At 43.9% G+C, this 20,565-nt stretch overlaps 1 protein-coding gene across 1 annotated transcript in view; it reads left to right on the top strand.

Annotated features, from left to right (window-relative positions):
- EFHB (EF-hand domain family member B) overlaps positions 1–20,565 on the top strand; it is a 58,310-nt gene that overhangs the window by 18,619 nt on the left and 19,126 nt on the right. The window contains exons 5-8 of the mRNA XM_040263406.1: positions 1,443–1,553; positions 6,922–7,051; positions 17,712–17,795; positions 18,381–18,448. Coding sequence (XP_040119340.1) covers positions 1,443–1,553; positions 6,922–7,051; positions 17,712–17,795; positions 18,381–18,448 — 393 coding nt within the window. The remainder of the gene's footprint in view (positions 1–1,442; positions 1,554–6,921; positions 7,052–17,711; positions 17,796–18,380; positions 18,449–20,565) is intronic.

Consider the following 20,565-nt stretch of genomic DNA (forward strand, 5'->3'; position numbering starts at 1 on the left):
TCTCTCATCTGGAGAGGGGGTGGCGCGTGTATTTCCACGCGTGACTCACCGTCAGAGGCCGTCTCTCCTCTGCCTCCCTGCCTCCTGGCCTCTCCGGGAGTGTCCTGCAAATCTCACTTTCGGCCTTTTCAGGCCCCTTACCCTCCCCCTCCAGATATCATTACAGGGGACCTCAAACTCTGTCAATGGTTTTATCATCCTGCTGAGAGAAGTGCTTCTCTCTTTGTCTTTCTGCACCCGCTGAGGCTTTGCTCCAGGAACCTTATCTTTCTTACCAAAAGGTCCATTAGGGTGTTTTTTCGTTCACATAGTAGTTTCTGTTCTGGAGATAAATTATGCCTTTGTCTTGGAAGGCAAAATCTGCAGCTGTACTTTATTGTATCACATATCAAGTTAAAATTTGTTAATATTTGAAATATTAAAAATGTATTTTAGAAGAGGTAAAATATCTTGTTTTCTTTTTAAATAGGATTAAAAATTGTATTTAAGCAGACAGAACATTACAGAATTACTGTAGTTATATCATAACTGCTATCTAAGATTAGTTCATTTAATATGAAAAGTACTCACTTACATATGTAATAAAAGGAATGCTCCAGAACACATGTATGTGTATTAATAGGTGTAATGGTTCCTACATCAAAAGAGATGTACTGCTTTACAGGATTATTCTGAGCAGGACCACCTTCCAATATTCTTAACGGTTTGTTTACAGACCCCAATTCTTGGCATACAGTCCGAAAGAAAGAAAACACCTGAATGTATGTTGTTAGGTACAAAGAGAAAACTGCAAGTGGAATTATATTTTTAAATCATTACAGGAAACAATAAAGACAAAATAATTCGCTGTATATAAAGCCAGGAACTACCAGTCTTGGGAAAGCAGCTATTCAACAAAGACCTTCTAGCTCTAGGTTTGGGGCCAGAAGGAAGAAGAGTTTCTTCCTGATGCCAGTGATTTCCCTGGCACCTTGGGCCAGTTCGAAGATGGATATTCGCAGCTACAGATTCAGGATGTGCGCTGTAGTCTATAGCTGCCAAAATTTGCATCAAGGCATCCCCACAGGGCACCAGGGCTTATGAAGCTGATTTGTGATTCAAATTTGCCTAGATCAACTTGGAAGTCTGGCGCAAACTAAAATAAAAATTATCCTGAGATTCTCAAAATTGGGAAATTAATTGGGCTTGGCATGTGGCTCAGGACGACCAAAGTGGTTAACATTCTTCAGAACTCTAGGGAGGGAGCCTATTCAAGCGGGGGGCCCTGAGACCATAACACCTGGGCTGTTCCTGTCTCGGCGGTCAGTCTCGGTGTGTGCTGGCTCTGTGCCCCTGTGGCTTGTGCGGTCAGCACAGCTTGTTTGTCGTTTGCTCTAGTCAATTTAAATGTTACAAAGAGATGAAAAGTATCTTAAAACTGATTTCATTCCTTCTTTCTTCAGAAATGTCCGCTAGAGATACGGTGAATCCACCAAAACCCTATAAAGAGGTATTTGAAGAAGCGCAGGCAGGCCACGATCTGTATATCATATCTCACAACGATTATTTTGTGGGTAAGTTTCCTCCGGTGTAAAGCAGGAGAATAGAAACTCAGACTTGTGAAGAGGGAGAGGGAGATGATGAGCTTAAAGGTGAAATGCCTGGTTGTGCTATAGAATAATTCTAGGAATGCATGCGAAGTCACTTCAGTCCTGTCTGACTCTGTGTGACTCTATGGACTGGGGCCTGCCAAGCTTCTCTGTCCACGGAGATTCTCCAGGCTAGAAGACCGGAGTGAGAGGCCATGCACTCCTCCAGGGGGTCTTTCGACCCAGGGATTGAACCCAAGTCTCATTTTGTCTCCTACGTTGGCAGGTGGGTTCTTTACCACTAGCAACATCTGAGAAGCCCAACTTATAAGGTTACAAACCCTGATAGCTGGGAAGATATACCCTTATAAAATGTCTGAAAGTATATATCATTAAAACAACGAAAAGAAGCAGTTAAGATGAAATGTTACGTAGTCTAATCTTGTGTGAGTGGATTTAGGCTTAAAAAAATACCATTCTTATTCAAATATCAAGATTATTCTAAGTGCTTCACTTTATACGAGGAATATTAGTTACTGGTCAAGTGCAGAAGTTTTCATGTCATGAAGTTTAAGGCATTGCTTACCACTGATTATCTTTCAGACCTTGAATATTTTACTTATCGTCATCTATTTTAAATTTTTTAAATAGGTAGGGATGGTAATGTTGTGCGGATGAAGTGAGTGCCTGCAAAATGCCAAGCGTGGTATCTGAACATAGTTAGGGCTCAGTAATAGTAGTGTTAGTATTAAGTGATTGTGACTAAAAGTAGCTTATGGGGCTTCCCAGGTGGCGATAGTGGTAAAGAAAACCCGCCTGCCAATGCTAGAGACATAAGAGATGTGGGTTCAGTCCCTGGGTCAGGAAGATCCCCTGGAGGAGGAAATGGCAACCCACTCCAGTATTCTTGCCTGGGGAATCCCATGGATGGAGGAGCCTGGTGGGCCCCAGTCCCCACGGTCACAGAGTCAGACAGGACTGAAGCGACTTAGCTTGCGTTGCTGGAATTATTCTATAGCACAACCAAAAGGCATTGGGTGTTTAAGTGCTGTAAGTTACAAGTTACCTGTGTGAGCTAAGTAGAATTTTGATCTAACAGAGGATTGAGAGTTAGACTCTAATACATGTCCTGAGAATGGAGAAGGGCATGGCAAGCCCACTCCAGTATTCCTGCCTGAGAAGTCCCATGGACAGAGGAGCCTGGTGGGCTCCAGTCCAGGGGGCTGCAAGGAGAGGAGCAAGGCTGAGCAGCTGGGCACACTCTCGTGTCCTGAGAGAGTGGATGGGTTGCGCCCGATTCACCAACTGGCCAACCTTAGTTAGAAGCAAGACTCGCCCTCCAGGGCGGTAGGGGCCGCCCCCCTGTCTTACTTTTCTCCCCACGGCCCTTGGATCCTCTTCCTCCTGAACCTCGCTGACAATGGGGGCTGTCTCCCAGGCCCTCCGCTCCACGCGCGGCTTCTCTTGGTCTCTGCAGGTTGTTGCATGGACCCCGGGCCCCGGGCCCCGGGCCCCAGGCCCCGGGTGGGCTCCATCTTCACTGTGCTCTGGACCTGGGCCCTGGGTGGGCTCCACCATCATGTGCTCCAGACCCGGGCCCTGGGTGGGCTCCACCATCACGCGTGCTGGATCCCGCCCTGGACCCTGGGCCTTGGGTGGGCTCCACCGTCACGCGCTCAGGACCCCGGGCCCTGGGCAGGCTCCACCCTCCCGCCGCGCCCCGTCCCGTCTCCCGGCCTCCTAAGGCCTCTCTCCCACCCGCTGCACCCTCACTTCCCCGGCCCTCTCTCCTTTTCCTCCCTCTTGTTTTTGCCTTTATTCCTCCTTCCCTCTATTTCTTGTGAAATTATTTTATTCCTTTTTGGAAAAAGTTTAGCATCGATAGCACTGTCTAATGCAATGCCGTTTAGCTGTTTTAGAAAGAACCGTATAAATGAATATATATAGAGACAACCTTTTAGGATATTTCTAAAATGCAGAAAGTATTAAGAAGAGGTGGCAAGAATACACAGAAGAACTGTATAAAAAAGATCTTCACGACCCAGATAATCATGAAGGTGTGATCACTCACCTAGAGCCAGACATCCTGGAATGTGAAGTCAAGTGGGCCTTAGGAAGCATCACTATGAACAAAGATAGTGGAGGTGATGGAATTCCAGTTGAGCTGTTTCAAATCCTAAAAGATGATGCTGTGAAAGTGCTGCACTCAATATGCCAGCAAATTTGAAAAACTCAGCAGTGGCCACAGGACTGGAAAAGGTCAGTTTCCATTCCAATCCCAAAGAAAGGCAATGCCAAAGAATGCTCAAAGTACCGCACAATTGCACTCATCTCACATGCTAGTAAAGTAATGCTCAAAATTCTCCAAGCCAGGCTTCAGCAGTACGTGAACCGTGAACTTCCAGATGTTCAAGCTGGATTTAGAAAAGGCAGAGGAACCAGAGATCAAATTGCCAACATCCGCTGGATCATCGAAAAAGCAAGAGAGTTCCAGGAAAACATGTATTTCTGCTTTATTGACTATGCCAAAACCTTTGACTGTGTGGATCACAAGAAACTGTGGAAAATTCTGAAAGAGATGGGAATACCAGACCACTTGCTCTGCCTCTTGAGTAAACCTATATGCAGGTCAGGAAGCAACAGTTAGAACTGGACATGGAACAACAGACTGGTTCCAAATAGGGAAAGGAGTGCGTCAAGGCTGTATATTGTCACCTGCTTATTTAACTTATATGCAGAGTACATCATGAGAAACGCTGGACTGGAAGAAGCAAGCTGGAATCAAGATTGCCGGGAGAAATAGCAATGACCTCAGATATGCAGGTGACACCACCCTTATGGCAGAAAGTGAAGAGGAACTCAAAAGCCTCTTGATGAAAGTGAAAGAGGAGAGTGAAAAAGTTGGCTTAAAGCTCAACATTCAGAAAACGAAGATCATGGCATCTGGTCCCATCACTTCATGGGAAATAGATGGGGAAACAGTGGAAACAGTGTCAGACTTTATTTTTTGGGCTCCAAAATCACTGCAGATGGTGACTGCAACCATGAAATTAAAAGACACTTACTCCTTGGAAGGAAAGTTATGACCAACCTAGACAGCATACTGAAAAGCAGAGACATTACTTTGCCAACTAAGGTCCGTCTAGTGAAGGCTATGGTTTTTCCAGTGGTCATGTATGGATGTGAGAGTTGGACTGTGAAGAAGGCTGAGCACCGAAGAATTGATGCTTTTGAACTGTGGTGTTGGAGAAGACTCTTGAGAGTCCCTTGGAACGCAAGGAGATCCAACCAGTCCATTCTGAAGGAGATCAGCCCTGGGATTTCTTTGGAGGAATGATGCTAAAGCTGAAACTCCAGTACTTTGGCCACCTCATGCGAAGAATTGACTCATTGGAAAAGACTCTGATGCTGGGAGGGATTGGGGGCAGGAGGAGAAGGGGACGACCCAGGATGAGATGGCTGGATGGCATCACCGACTCGATGGACGTGAGTCTGGGTGAACTCCGGGAGTTGGTGATGGACAGGGAGGCCTGGCGTCCTGCGATTCATGGGGTCGCAAAGAGTCGGACACGACTAAGCGACTGAACTGAAAATGCCTATAGCAGTTGGATGGAACTGAGTGTAGATCTTAAAAATCTTTGATTGTGTGTTTATATTGAGGTGGTGTTTAGTTACAGGTGTTAGTGTCTGATGGGCAGCAAAGCGATCCAGGTATGCACATGGAGGCTCTTTTCCACTATGTCTTATTACAGGGTATTGAGCATATTCCCCAGGGCTGTACTGTATGACCTTGTTGTTTATCCATAATATATATAATATATAATTTCTAAGCCCATCCACTGAGCTATTGTCTTCAGTTAAATGTGATAGTAATCTCCATTCTTTCGGGGAAGCTGCTATATGCATTTAAATTTTTTTTACTTAAAATAATGTGTCAAGAACACCATTAATGACGACCTCTTTAAGTATACTTAATTTAAATGATTACTAAAGTTATATTTTCTTTTATAAAATGCGAGCTGAATACGAACTTCCTTCGCAGTCCAGTGGTTAAGACTCCGAGCTTCCACTGCAAGTGCTGTGGGTTTGATTCCATCTCAGGGGGCTAAGATCCCACATGCCTCACAGAGTGGCCAAAAAAGTAAAAAAAAAAAAAGTACAGGCTGCATAGAAATGTATAAAAGACAAAGAAAATCTTCTAAAATCTCCAGTCCCAGATGATGCTTTGATCTATGTTTTTCTTTGCCGTTCAGAGAGGAGTCTATGTGTTTACGCTCGTCTTTTCAGGTCAGTTACCAATACGATATTTTTCAGGGTGGTAGAAATGTATTGTTTATCTATCTTTGTGAACACGGTTCACTTCTTTAAGACTCAGCCCTAGGTTTCTGATGCTCTGACTCTCAGAGCCGGGCCGCCCCCCTGAATCGCGCCCAGCCTGCCCTGGCACCTGCTGGGTGTGAGACTCCCATCTCCAGCATCCTCCCCAGTGACGAGCTTTGCCAGTCTTTAGTTTTTACTCAACTGAGAGACGAAGTGTGACTGCGTACTATTGCTTTTGCTTACATCATTTGGGTTACTAGTGAGACTATGCTTTTTCCTTATCATTTCATAACCTTTTGTGTGCGTGCATGCTCAGTCACGTCTGACTCTGCAACTCTGTGGACTGTAGCCTGCCAGGCTCCTCTGTCCAGTAATCTTTTAGCTCACCTCTAGTTTCAGTCTTACTTTCTTATCTATAAATAGAGAACTAATACCACATCATACTTGAAAAAAATACAGTGTTAGATCTTAAAGACCTCCCTGCTGGGTTCTCAGTCCTCAATCACCCTTCAAATGTCTCTGCGATAAGTGATTATAATGAAATGTGAGGGTTGTAATGCAAATCTTAGTGAAAGCAACTCTAAAATACCAGCCTCTCGGGGCTTCCCCGGTGGTCCAGGCTAAGACTCCGGGCTCCCTCTGCGGGAGGCCGGGGGGCGGGCACAGTAAAGTTCAATGCCGACCTCTCAGATCTTAGCGGAGGGCAAAGCGCCACTGGGGGCCAAACGCTCCGCAGCGCATCGCCCGATCCTCAGAACCTCTTTCACGTTGATGGGCCTGAATTTTTCATTTGTATGTCGTTCTCTACATCAGTTTTCTACTTTCTGAGAATCTCCTCTGGGAACTCTTGCTCCACCGTCCCCCAGCTCTCTTGGGAGAGTGCCTCTGTCTCTGTCGCCAAAGCTGGAGTTCCTGCGCCGTTCCAGTCTCACTCTTTCTCCCACAGGCATATTCCTTGTTACTGAGAACATCAGGTGCCTCTTGCATAAAGCTGTGTTGCTTAAGTCAGAAGTCTTCCCTTGTCTTTTCTTAGGAGAAGCAAAGAACCGGAAGTATGACCCGTCAAGTTTTCATAGATTTAACTTGTACGGGATCCCAACACCACATTTTAATGATGGACGAAATATGGCAAAAACTTTACGTTGGCTTCATGAACTACAAATGTAAGTATGTTGTGTCTTGGAACAAGTGTTAGATAAATGGCATATAGACTTAAAAAGTAATTAAATTTGTTTTTTTAAGAGGTAAGGCATTGACATGGTTCAAACATAAAAATAATATAAAAAGATACACAGTGATGTGTCTTCTAAACTATCCCGTTCCCCCAGAGATCACCATGATACTGGCTTTTTGTTTGTCTGTTTTTGACCGTGTGGCTTGCAGGATCTTATTCTCCCACTAGGGATCGAACCCAGGCGCCTTGTGGTGGAAGCACAGAGTTTTAACCACTGGACAAGCAGGGAATTCCTTGTGTGTGATTCTGAAGTTATTTCATGCCTTTTCAGTAGATCAGAGGACTTCCCTGGTGGCTCAGACGGTAAAGCATCTGCCTACAATGCAGCGGGCCCGGGTTCAGTCCCTGACTTGGGAAGATCTCCTGGAGAAGGAAATGGCACCCCACTCCAGTGTTCCTGCCTGGAGAATCCCATGGACGGAGAAGCCTGATAGGCTACAGTTCATGGGGTCGCAGAGAGTCGGACATGACTCAGCGACTTCACTTTCAGCAGATCAGAAGACATACACGACTGTCTTTTATCTACGGGACCCACCCTACTACGTTCGTTAAAGATCGCGGACTTTGGGTAGATTGTCTCTACAGAGACAGCATGTAATTGACATGTCATCTATCCTTCAGCTTTCTTTAGTAGCTAGGTGAGCACCTAAGCATCTGACTTAACTCTTAGAAACTGTGACCTGTTTACACCTGCGTTCTACCCTTGACTACTTTCCTAAGATATTAAAATAAGTTTCCTTAGTTTTTCATTTCTTGTCTTATATCTAAGCAACAAACAAAGTAAAATCCTCTATTTCCTACTATGCTGAAAAAAATCAGAGGATTGAAAATGCTGGTGTAGTGGGGTAAATAGTGGCCTTCAAAGATGTCCACGTTCTAATTCCAAGAACCTGTGACGGTTATCTTATACGGGAAAAGGGTCCTTGTAAATGCAGTTCCGTGGAAGCTCTTGAGATCCTTTTGATGATCTGTGCATGTGGGCTAAGTCACTTCAGTCGTGTCAGACTCTTTGCGTACTGCAGCCCTCCAGGCTCCTGTGTCCGTGGGATTCTGCAGGCAAGAATATTGGAGTGGGTTGCTCTGCCCTCCTCCAGGGGATCTTCCCCACACAGGGACGGAACCCAGGTTTCTTATATCTCCTGCACTGGCAGGCGGGTTCTTAACCACTAGCACCATCTGGAAGGCCTGTGTATGATCTGGGTGGGGCGAAAACCCAGTAGCAAGTGTCCTAATAAGGGAAAGGCTGAGGGAGACCCCACGTCCAAGGGAAGAGAAACCCAAAGAAGACGGTAGGTGTCGTAAGAGGGCATCAGAGGGCAGACACACTGAAACCATAATCACAGAAACCTAGTCAATCTGATCACATGGACCACAGCCTTGTCTAACTCAATGAAACCAAGCCATGCCCGCAGGGCAACCCAAGACGGGCAGGTCATGGTGAAGAGGTCTGACAGAATGTGGTCCACTGGAGAAGGGAATGGCAAACCACTTCAGTATTCTTGCCTTGAGAACCCCATGAACAGTATGAAAAGGCAAAATGATAGGATACTGAAAGAGGAACTCCCCAGGTCAGTAGGTGCCCAATATGCTACTGGAGATCAGTGGAGAAATAACTTCAGAAAGAATGAAGGGATGGAGCCAAAGCAAAAACAATACCCAGCTGTGGATGTGACTGGTGATAGAAGCAAGATCCGATGCTGTAAAGAGCAATATTGCATAGGAACCTGGAATGTCACATCCATGAATCAAGGCAAATTGGAAGTGGTCAAACAGGAGATGGCAAGGGTGAGCGTCGACATCCTAGGAATCAGCGAACTAAAATGGACAGGAATGGGTGAATTTATCTCAGATGACCATTATATCTACTACTGTGGGCAGGAATCCCTCAGAAGAAATGGAGTAGCCATCATGGTCAACAAAAGAGTCTGAAATGCAGTACTTGGATGCAATCTCAAAAACAACAGAATGATCTCTGTTTCCAAGGCAAACCATTCAATATCACAGTTCTCCAAGCCTATGCCCCAACCAGTAATGCTGAAGAAGCTGAAGTTGAATGGTTCTATGAAGATCTACAAGACCTTTTAGAAGTAACACCAAAAAAAGATGTCCTTTTCATTCTAGGGGACTGGAATGCAAAAGTAGGAAGTCAAGAAACACCTGGAGTAACAGGCAAATTTGGCCTTGGAGTAAGGAGTGAAGCAGGGCAAAGGCTAATAAAGTTTTGCCAAGAGAATGCACTGGTCATAGCAAACAGCCTCTTCCAACAACACAAGAGAAGACTCTACACATGGACATCACCAGATGGTCAACACTGAAATCAGATTGATTATATTCTTTGCAGCCAAAGATGGAGAAGCTCTATACAGTCAACAAAAACAAGACTGGGAGCTGATTGTGGCTCAATCATGAACTCCTTATTACCAAATTTAGACTTAAATTGAGGAAAGTAGGGAAAACCACTAGACCATTCAGGTATGACCCAAATCAAATCCCTTATGATTATACAGTGGAAGTGAGAAATAGATTTAAGGGCCTAGATCTGATAGATAGTGTCTGATGAATTATGGAATGAGGTTCATGACATTATACAGGAGACAGGGATCAAGACCATCCCCATGGAAAAGAAATGCAAAAAAGCAAAATGGCTGTCTGGGGAGGGCTTACAAATAGCTGTGAAAAGAAGAGAAGTGAAAAGCAAAGGAGAAAAGGAAAGATACACCCATCTGAATGCAGAGTTCAAAGAATAACAAGGAGAGATAAGAAAGCCTTCCTCAGCGATCAATGCAAAGAAATAGAGGAAAGAACAGAATGGGAAAGACTACAGATCTTTTCAAGAAAATTAGAGATACCAAGGGAACGTTTCATGCAAAGATGGGCTCGTTAAAGGACAGAAATGGTATGGACCTAACAGAAGCAGAAGAAGTGGCAAGAATACACAGAAGAACTATAGGAAAAAGATCTTCATGACCAAGATAATCACAATGGTGTGATCACTCACCTAAAGCCAGACATCCTGGAATGTGAAGTCAAGCAGTGGCCACAGGACTGGAAAAGGCCAGTTTTCATTCCAATCTCAAAGAAAGGCAATGCCAAAGAATGCTCAAACTACCACACAATTGCACTCATCTCACACACTAGTAAAGTAATGCTCAAAATTCTCCAAGCCAGGCTTCAGCAATTTGTGAACCATGAACTTCCAGATGTTCAAGCTGGTTTTAAAAAAGGTAGAGGAACCAGAGATCAAATTGCCAACAGCTGCTGGATCAGACTTTATTTTGGGGGGCTCCAAAATCACTGCAGATGGTGACTGCAGCCATGAAATTAAAAGAGGCTTACTCCTTGGAAGGAAAGTTGTGACCAACTTAGAAAGCATATTTAAAAAGACATTACTTTGTCAACAAAGGTCCGTCTAGTCAAGGCTATGGTTTTTCCAGTGGTCATGTATGGATGTGAGAGTTGGCTTGTGGTCATTTGTTCTCGAAACCCCAGGAAATGAATATACGGGACCTGCATTTATGTACATTCAGTGGTGGGAGTGGATTTGTTTTGCCCTCTGCCCTCTGTTTAAACTTTTTTTCCATTTATAATTTTTTAAGGTTACGCTTTTTGGTGTATTGTTGACTCCCAGTGTTGTGTTAGCTTCACACAGGTGTACAGCAGAGGGATCAGCCACACACGCACCCCCGTGTAGATTGGTTTTTCAAGATCCTTTTCCCGAATAGGTCATTAGAGGCTGAGTAGAGCTGCCCGTGTGGACGGCAGATCCTTCCTGGTCGTCCAGTTTATAGGCGGTAGTGTGGGCACGTCCGTCCCAATTTTCCAGTTTACCCCCCGCTTTCCCCCCGTGACGTTCTGCTTCCCAGGCGGTGCTAGTGGTGAAGACAGTGAAAATGAAAGTCGCTCGGTCATGTCCAAGTCTTTCTGACCCCACGGACTATACAGTCCATGGAATTCTCCAGGCCAGAGTAGTGGAGTGGGTATAGAACCTGCCTACAAATGCAGGAGACGTAAGAAACGTGGGTTCGATCCCTGGATCGGGAAGATCCCCTGGAGGAGGGCCTGGCAACCCAGCCCAGTATTCTTGCCTGGAGACTCCCACTGACACAGGAGCAGGCAGGCTCCTGCCCATGGGGTCGCAGAGAGTCAGACACGACTGAGTGACCTAGCACAGAAGCTCCATCTGTGACTCTACTTCTGTTTTGTGAGTCAGTTTATTTGTACCATGTTTCGAGCCTCTCTGCCCTCTTTAAAGAGGACACTGCCCTCCTCCACATTTCCACAGGCCCCGGAGGGCATACACAGCTTGCCTTCCCCCAGGCACCCAGTCTGCCTCGCTCACTTGCTTGTCTGATAGCTGAGATGGCAGCTCCCAGTTATAGAGGCAAAGTGCTAAGTACTTTATACATGATTAATTTGATCCTACCAGCAACTCCAGGAGGTAGGTGTACTATAATTTTTAGCCTTTCCATCTTATAGATGAAGAAACTGAGGTACAGAGAAGTTAAATCCTGGGCCCAAGTTCACGCAGGGAGGTGCCAGGGGTAGAGCTGAAGCCTGGCAGTGTCTCTCCAGCGGCTGCCCTTCCCACTGCACCAAGGCTGTAGGCACCGACTCTGGGATCGCAGGCCTGAAACTGGGATTTCCGTTCTTCCACTCTCTTATTATTTAATATATGAGTTTCTGTTAGTTGAATTATTCAAAGCAATAATGGTAAAGCACAAAGAGAAGAAATTCTTTCCTGGCTAGCCTTTCCCTCCTCCAGGGGATCTTCCTGAGCCGCAGATCGAACCCTGGTCTCCAGCATGGCAGGCCTTCTTTACCATCTGAACGGCCAGGGAAGCCCTTCCATATTTTAGAAAAACCAGAGAAGACGGTGTTTTTTTTTTTTTTTTAGGATATAGAAGAGCTCCTAAAACAAACATTCATTAATTTATTACTATTAAAGGGGTTAAAACATACATAAAGGAAAACATGAAGGAATTATTTAAATACTTGACTAGATCAGCTCAGTCGCTCAGTCGTGTCTGACTCTTTGCGACCCCATGGACTGCAGCACGCCAGGCCTCCCTGTCCATCCCCAACTCCCAGAGTTTACTCAAACTCATGCCATCCAACCATCTCATCCTCTGTCATCCCCTTCTCCTCCTGCCCTCAATCTTTCCCAGCATCAGAGTCTTTCCAGTGAGTCAGTTCGTCCCATCAGGTGGCCAAAGTATTGGAGTTTCAGCTTCAGTATCAGTCCTTCCAATGAGTATTCAGGACTGATTTCCTTTAGGATGGACTGGTTGGATCTCCTTGCAATCCAAGGGACTTCTCCAACACCATAAGAGTCTTCTCCAACACCACAGTTCAAAAGCATCCATTCTTCAGTGCTCAGCTTTCTTTATGGTCCAACTCTCACATCCATACATGACTACTGGAAAAACAATAACTTTGGCTATATGGACCTTTGTTTGTAAAGTAATGTCTCTACTTTTTAATATGCTGCCTAGGTTGGGCATAGCTTTTCTTGCAAGGAGTAAGCGTCTTTTAATTTCATGGCTGCAGTCCCCATCTGCAGTGATTTTACAGCCCAAGAAAATAAAGTCTCTCACTGTTTCCATTGTTTCCCCATCTATTTGCCATGAAGTGATGGGACTGGATGTCATCATCTTAGTTTTTTGAATGTTGAATTTTAAGGCAGCTTTTTCACTGTCCTCTTTCACTTTCATCAAGAGGCTCTTTAGTTCCTCTTCGCTTTCTGCCACAAGGGTGGTGTCATCTGCATATCTGAGGTGATTGATATTTCTCCCGGCAGTCTTGATTCCAGCTTGTGCTTGGAGTTAAGCATATTCATTTACAGCTCACTTTTTTTTGTTTCTATCTTCTTTTTTTTTTTTTTGGTCTTATTTAGTTTTAATTGAAGTATAGAAAGAAAGAAAGTGAAGTCGCTGAGTAGTATCCGACTCTTTGCGACCCCGTGGACTGTAGCCCGCCAGGCTGCTCCATCCATGGGATTCTCCAGGCAAGAGTACTGAGTGGGCTGCCATTTCCTTCTCCAGGGGATCTCCCTGACCCAGGGTTGAGCCTGGGCCTCCCGCACTGCAGGCAGTCTTTACCGCCTGAGCCCCCGGGGAGCCCGGCTGAAGCATGGCTGGTTCACAGTGTTGTGTTAATCTTAGGTACTCAACAAAGGGGCTCAGTGATACATAAATATGTGCACATATAAAATATAGTTTTTCAGACTCTTTTCCATTGTAAGTTATTAGACGATAAGGGGTATAGTTCCCTGTGCTAAACAGGGCCTATGGTATAGCAACAGAAACTATATTACCTGTTATATATACTGATTACCTATTTTAAATATAGTATGTAGTATGTATATGTCAATCCCCAATTCCTCATTTATACCCCCATTCCCCTTTGGCAACTGTTAAGCTTGTCTTCTGCGTCTGTGAGTCTATTTCTGTTTTGCTTACATCTTAATGTGCTATGCACTATTCAACATACATTTGCCTTACTCTTAACTTTTAAGAGTTATTGGGGATATATACTTTTTAAGGGATAGATTTCCTTCATAAAATTACCTGTATCTATATTCTGCTTATGACCTCTGGTCAGAAGAATCAGTTAGAATCTAGAAATGATAGACTCGTGTGTGTGTGTGTGTGTGTGTGTGTGTGTGTGTGTGTGTGTGTGTGACTGGCACACAGAAGACTTGATTGGTGAGTGAATGCCGTGATGTCATGATTACAGCTGTTGAATCTCTGACGTACACGGCTGCTCACAAATAGTTCCCGATTCTCCCAGCAACATGTTCTAGGCAGTGTTAGGCCGAGAAGCGAGGGCTGTGTGGCTTAGAATCCTTTTTGCCATCTGGCATGCTCCTAATCAAGCCCTTGGAGCTGGTTTCAGATTGCCAACTTTATACGTTCAAATTATGGCCTTCAAACTGCCTTTGATTTATTCTGACTTTACCCCATTGTTCTTTTTCTTCTTTTCGAACTAATGGGAAGTAAATAAAGAAATAAGAGATGAATTATGTTATCTTTCATCTTTTGTTTCTCTACAGAGTGTTATTCTTCTGCAGAAGTTTATTCAGCTCTGTATTTCTCCAGTACAGGAAATAGTTTTAAAAGCAAAAGGAGTTTAAGAATTTTAAGCTCACTCTTTTTAGTCTTAGCAAAACAATAGAGGTTTATTAATTTTAATGTTATTAAATAGTGGTGTTGTAATTTTACAGTTTTCAAAAGAAATCCTTACTCATTTAATCACAGTGGTGGAAGTAATGAAATTATATTACAGAAAATTAGCAAAATAAAATCAAATCACCCATAATCCTCTCACCTTAATTCAACCTTTATTATCTTTTTCATTTATTTCTTTCTACTCTGGCTTCCTGTGTTGATTCTTGCATACCTATAGTTTTGTTTTTGCATAACTTTAATCAGAGTGCAATTTCATTTTACATTCTGTTTTGGCTCTTAACAAAATAATTTTATATGGCTGTGTATTCTTAATAACCAACATTTAGGATGCACACAGAGTGTGTTCTTGTTAATATGATGTGATTAATCACCCTCCAGGATCGAACACTTAGATTCTTTTCTTTTTTCCCCCTTATAGTCGGTGAGACTACAAGCATTTTTATAAATATAATTTTTTCAGACTTTTAATTTGTGTATTATCTCTTTATGATTGGTTTTCAGATGTAGATAAAAGGGTGACTATTTTTATGCTTTTTCAATCATATTGCCAAACTATTTCCAGAAGAATTATCATCGCTTGCACTAGCACTAGCAGTCTGCAAGTGTTTTGCCATACTGTTTGCCAATGTTAGATAGTCTCTCTCTATAGATATGTATTTAAATATGTACTATGTTAAACAGGGTATTTTGTTGTTCTTTTTATTTCATTTGTTACTGTAGAGTATTATAATTTCTCCATATATTTGCTTACTAGTTGTAAGTTGCTTATATCCTTTGGTTATTTATTTCTTTAATGCTTACTTTTCTGTTATAAATCTTAGGAGTTATATGAATGATATTAACACTTTGGTTTTGTTTACTGAAAAATTTTTGTCTTACTTTTCAATCAAAATTTTGTATTCTGTTACTTATCTTTATAAAGGAATGTACATGATAGAATATACATGATTGAACACATAAAGCTTTCTTTTTAGCATATACTTTCTTTTGAAATTGGATTTAGTTTTTGATGATCCAAATGATCATGGCATTTTGCATGATGTACTCTGCATATGAGTTAAATAAGCAGGGTGACAATATACAGCCTTAACAATATACAGTACTCCTTTCCCAATTTGGAACCAGTCTGTTGTTCTATGTCAAGTTCTAACTGTTGCTTTTTGACCTGCATACAGATTTCCCAGGAGGCAGGTCAGGTGGTCTGGTATTCCTATCTCTTGAAGAATTTTCCATAGTTTGTTGAGATCCACACAGTCAAAGGCTTTGGCATAGTCAATAAAGCAGAAATCGATGTTTTTCTGGAACTCTCTTGCTTTTTCGATGATCCAACTGATGTTGGCAATTTGATCTCTGGTTCCTCTGCCTTTTCTAAATCCAGCTTGAACATCTGGAAGTTCATGGTTCATGCACTGTTGAAGCCTGGCTGGGAGAATTTTGAGCTTTACTTTGCTAGCACATGAGATGAGTGCAATTGTGCGGTAGTTTGAGCATTCTTTGGAGTTTGCTACTCATTCTTTGCCTTTCTTAGGGACTGGAATGAAAACTGACCTTTTCCAGTCCTGTGGCCACTGCTGAGTTTTCCAAATTTGCTGATGTATTGAGTGCAGCACTTTCACAGCATCATCTTTTAGGATTTGAAATAGCTCAGCTGGAATTCCATCACCTCCACTATCTTTGTTCATAGTGATGCTTCCTAAGGCCCACTTGACTTCACATTCCAGGATGTCTGGCTCTAGATGAGTGATCACACCATCGGGATTATCTGGGTCATGAAGATCTTTTTTGTATAGTTCTGTGTATTCTTGCTATCTCTTCTTAATATCTTCTGCTTCTGTGAGGTCCAGACCATTTCTGTCCTTTCCTGTGCCCATCTTTGCGTGGAGTGTTCCCTTGCTGTCTCTAATTTTCCTGAAGGGATCTCGAGCACGGTTTTGGCTCTGTCTCTGGGACCTGGTGTGTGCAAGGTTTGTTTGAGTCCTCCAGGTGTCTCTGTTGGGTATGGGGTTTCACTCAAAACGTGATTTCATCCCTCCTCCTGTCTTGCTGGGGCTTCTCATTTGCTCTTGGATGTGCGGTATCTTTTTTTTGGCTGGGATCCAACATTCTCCTGTCAGCGGTTGTTCAGCAGTGAGCTGTAATTTTGGAGTTCTTGCAGGAGAAGATGATTGCATGTCCTTCTACTCCGCCACACCATTCTACTCCCTGTTGCTGGTGAGCTGGAGTTTGCTGCTCAGGTTGGACTCAGCCCTGGTTCCGCGTCTCTGGCCAGCCAGGGAGGAGGCCGCAGAGAGGCACTGGGCTGAGCTGGTGGGCGCGGGGTCGCCAGGCACAGGGGGAGCGGGGCTCCGGGCTGGATCAGCGCCGCCGCTGGGGAGGGCCGTGCCGCGCCAGGTGACCGAGCTGCGCACCACCTCCGACTCCCTCTCCTTCTAAAATGTCCAGTTTCAGAGTGTGGATGAAGCCAGGTTGGATGAAGCACAAGCTGGGATCACTTGATTGCTGGGAGAAATATCAGTAACCTCAGATATGCAGATGATACCACCCTTGTGGCAGAGAGTGAAGAAGAACTAAAGAGCCTCTTGATGAAACAGGAGAGTGAAAAAGTTGGCTTAAGACTCAACATTCAGAAAACTAAGATCACAGCATCTGGTTCCATCACTTCATGGCAAATAGATGGGAAACTAGTGAGAGAGTTTAATTTTGGGAGCTCCAAAATCACTGCAGATAGTGACTGCACCCAAGAAATTAAAAGACGCATGCTCCTTGCAAGAAAAGCTTAACCAACCTAGACAGCATATTAAAAATCAGAGACATTACTTTGCCAACAAAGGTCCATCTAGTAAAGGCTATGGTTTTTCCAGTAGTCATGTATGGATGTGAGAGTTAGACCATAAAGAAACCTGAGTGCCAAAGAATTGATGCTTTTGAACTGTGGTGTTGGAGAAGACTCTTATGGTGTTGGAGAAGTCCCTTGGATTGCCAAGGAGATCCAACCAGTCCATCCTAAAGGAAATCAGTCCTGAATATTCATTGGAAGGACTGATACTGAAGCTGAAACTCCAATACTTTGGCCACCTGATGGGACGAACTGACTCATTGGAAAAGACCCTGATGCTTGGAAAGATTGAAGGCGGGAGGAGAAGGGGATGACAGAGGATGAGATGGGTTGATGGCATCACTGACTCCATGGAAATGAGTTTGAGCAAGCTCCGGGAGTTGGTGATGGGCAGGAAAGCCTGGCGTGCTGCAATCCATGGGGTCGCAGAGAGTCAGACACGACTGAGTGACTGAAATGAGCTGAACTGACCCAAATGATACTCTGGTATTCTTCAATATATGTATATTTGGTAGTCAGGAATACTTTGGGTCATACAAACACCTGACAATTTTCTAATTTTATAGGAAAAGAGGAGCTAAGATTGTATCCAAGAGAGTTGATGATTTCAAAGAAAAGTTTCAGCATAGACTTGGAAGAGTTTCAGATCCGTAAGTTCATGATTAACTTAAAATTGATAATGTTTTTGGATCAAATTTACAAAGTAGTCCTGTCATAAATTTTGCTTTGTGTTGTATTAGAGTCTATCTATTAAATAAGAATCATCCTTTTCTGTTAATCAGGGAACCCTGTTAGCCACCTAAGAGCTGGGGGTTCTGGGAGAGTACAACAGGAAGAGGGCAGTTGGAAAAGAAAGAGGAAGGATTTCATGTGAAGCTTTATTTCTGGGATCTCAGAAATTTACCTTATTGTGTTACATTTTCCTCTCCTCTCTCTCTATAGATAGAGAGAGTATGTTTGCATACATGCATGCTTCCATAATTCTGCTTTGGGACCATGTTCTGTTTTTTCTTTTTCTATCTGGGCCTTTTCACTGAAAGCCAGTGAAAGCATCAGCCATTGCTAATGTGAGTTGGAGATTAGAGAAAAGATCTGTTGGAGAACTTCTGTTTGATCTTTATAGTTTGGTTATAGGAGAAAATATAGATGATTAAAAATGTATGGAAAACATATTTTAAATTCCAGGGATGCCATGTGGTGGGAATTTTCACTAAAGGAACTTTTGTCTTTGATAGCATTGCGGAAACAATGAATGTTCCCCCAGACCACACATTTGGGGCTTGTCTCCGTCCTGAGGACTACGGTAAATATACAGTTTCTTTTTAAAAAGCAAACAAAGACAAAATCCTGCCCCCCCACCCCCTGCCGCCCAAATTATGCAGTGAAGTTCACCATGAAGTGAAGTTCATGAAGTGAACTTCACCAGTGAAGTTCTCTCAAAGCTTCCAATTTTAAAGGCTTAAAATATTATGTTAACATTAAGGAGAACAATTTGTAGCACAAGAAAGAAGCAACATTTTCCTATTATATTTGAAACAGGTACAGTTTAAAGCCCTGGTAATGAATTCCTTAAGTGTAGTTAAGGCTTAGAATTTTATTTAGAATATAAATAAGGCCCATATTAAACAATCAAAAGTGAACTGAGGCAACTTTTTAATGAATTCAAATATTGTACCAGGTCCTTGCACTCAAAATGTGGTTGCAGACAGGCAGTGTTGGTGTCCCTGCAAGGCTCTTAGAGGTGCAGACCCTCGGGTTCTACCCTCAGATCTCCCGGATCAGAAACAGCATTTTCACAACGTTCCCAGATGAGCTGTAGGGGCAATCAGGTTCTAGAAAGCACTGTACAACCACACACCGAAGAACCGCTCTTCCCACCAGCCGATCAACAAATCGATCTACGAAGCAGCGGCAGAAACCAGGATCTTGTCTTTAGTGCTGAGTGATCTAAGTAGCAACCTTCCCCAGTGAAGACTATTTGAAAGCTTATTAGAATTGAGCTGTGTATTAGTGGTTTTCAAAATATAGTCTGCAGTCTTCCTGCATTAAAATCACCCATAGCGTTATAGAGTTTATTAAATATGGGCTCCTGGGACCCGCTCCCGGATAGTTCTGATTCGGTAGGCTCTCATGTGCACTAAGTTTTAGGAACTTCCCAGGTGGCCCTAGTGGTAAAGAACCCACGTGCCAGTGCAGGAGACCGAAGGGACACGGGTTCGATCCCTGGAGGAGGGCATTAGAAAATTTGTCTGTGTTTCACTATCAGCATGATAAACTATGTGTTGGATTCATTGATTCATGCTATAAATACCTGGAAAGCAATGTACAGTGCACAAGACCCCAAGAACCCAACAGCAAGTTGGGGCACCTCCGGCCTGAAACTGCCCTCAAGTAGGCAGTTGACCATGATTATCGACTTGTTTTTCAGCCTAACTGATGGATTTCCTAAATCACTCCTTACCAGAGCCTCTAAGATGGGCAGACATCCATTAAACACGTAACAGTTGATCTAAAAAGAAGTATGACCTCCTAGCCTGGTGACTCGCGTTGCTCTAGAACACCATGTTGCATTAGCAAATAAATATTTATCTTATTTGTTAGTGAGTAGGCTTTGGCTAACACCCTTTCAGTGTGTGTTCTGAGTCATTTCAGTTGTGTTTGATTCTTTGCAACCCTCTGAGCTGGATAGCCTGCCAGCTTCCTCTGTCCATGGCATGCTCCAGGCAAGAATAATGAGGTGGCTTGCCATCCCCTCCTCCAGGGATCGAACCTGTCTCTTGCATTGGCACGTGGGTTCTTTACCACTGGGGCCCCCTGGGAGGTTCCTAAAACTTAGTGCACATGAGAGCCTACCGAGTCAGCACTCTCCGGGCGTGGGTCCCAGGAACCGGCCTATCTAATCAACTCTGTGGGTGATTTTAATGCAGTTGAGCTGCGTTATAAATTGAGTGACAAGATAGTGTTATAAAATGAAAAGGAGGAACACTGCCATTGATAGTTTATAAAGTCCGTCTGTGTCAGCGGCAGCCTTGGCAGCATACGGTGTAACTGGGAAAGGGGACTCCGCGCTCTCTAGACTTTTCACGGAGCTCGCGGATGCGCACAGACTAACCCTAACCGTCCCTTGTGACTGTTAGTGTTAATTCACAGAGCCTGTTCTGCAGAAGGTTTCAGGGTCTGCCTGCTTCTGAGGACGCTTAGGGTTTTCTACTGGATCTGGATTCCTCCCTTCCTCTTGCTTGGGGAAATAAAGGCAAATAAACGACACGAAGGATGCCTCATCCCCGGGCCCGGGGTTGTTGGTTCTGTTAATGTGCCTCTGGGAAGAGGGCCCGGGCTGCGTGCAGCTCCCAGAGTGCACCCGGGCAGGGGTGCCTGAGGGGACACCCAGGGCAGGCGGGCAGCAGAGCATCACGGGAG

The sequence above is a fragment of the Oryx dammah genome, unplaced genomic scaffold (assembly GCF_014754425.2).
Source record: "Oryx dammah isolate SB20612 unplaced genomic scaffold, SCBI_Odam_1.1 HiC_scaffold_2, whole genome shotgun sequence".
NCBI lineage: Eukaryota > Metazoa > Chordata > Mammalia > Artiodactyla > Bovidae > Oryx > Oryx dammah.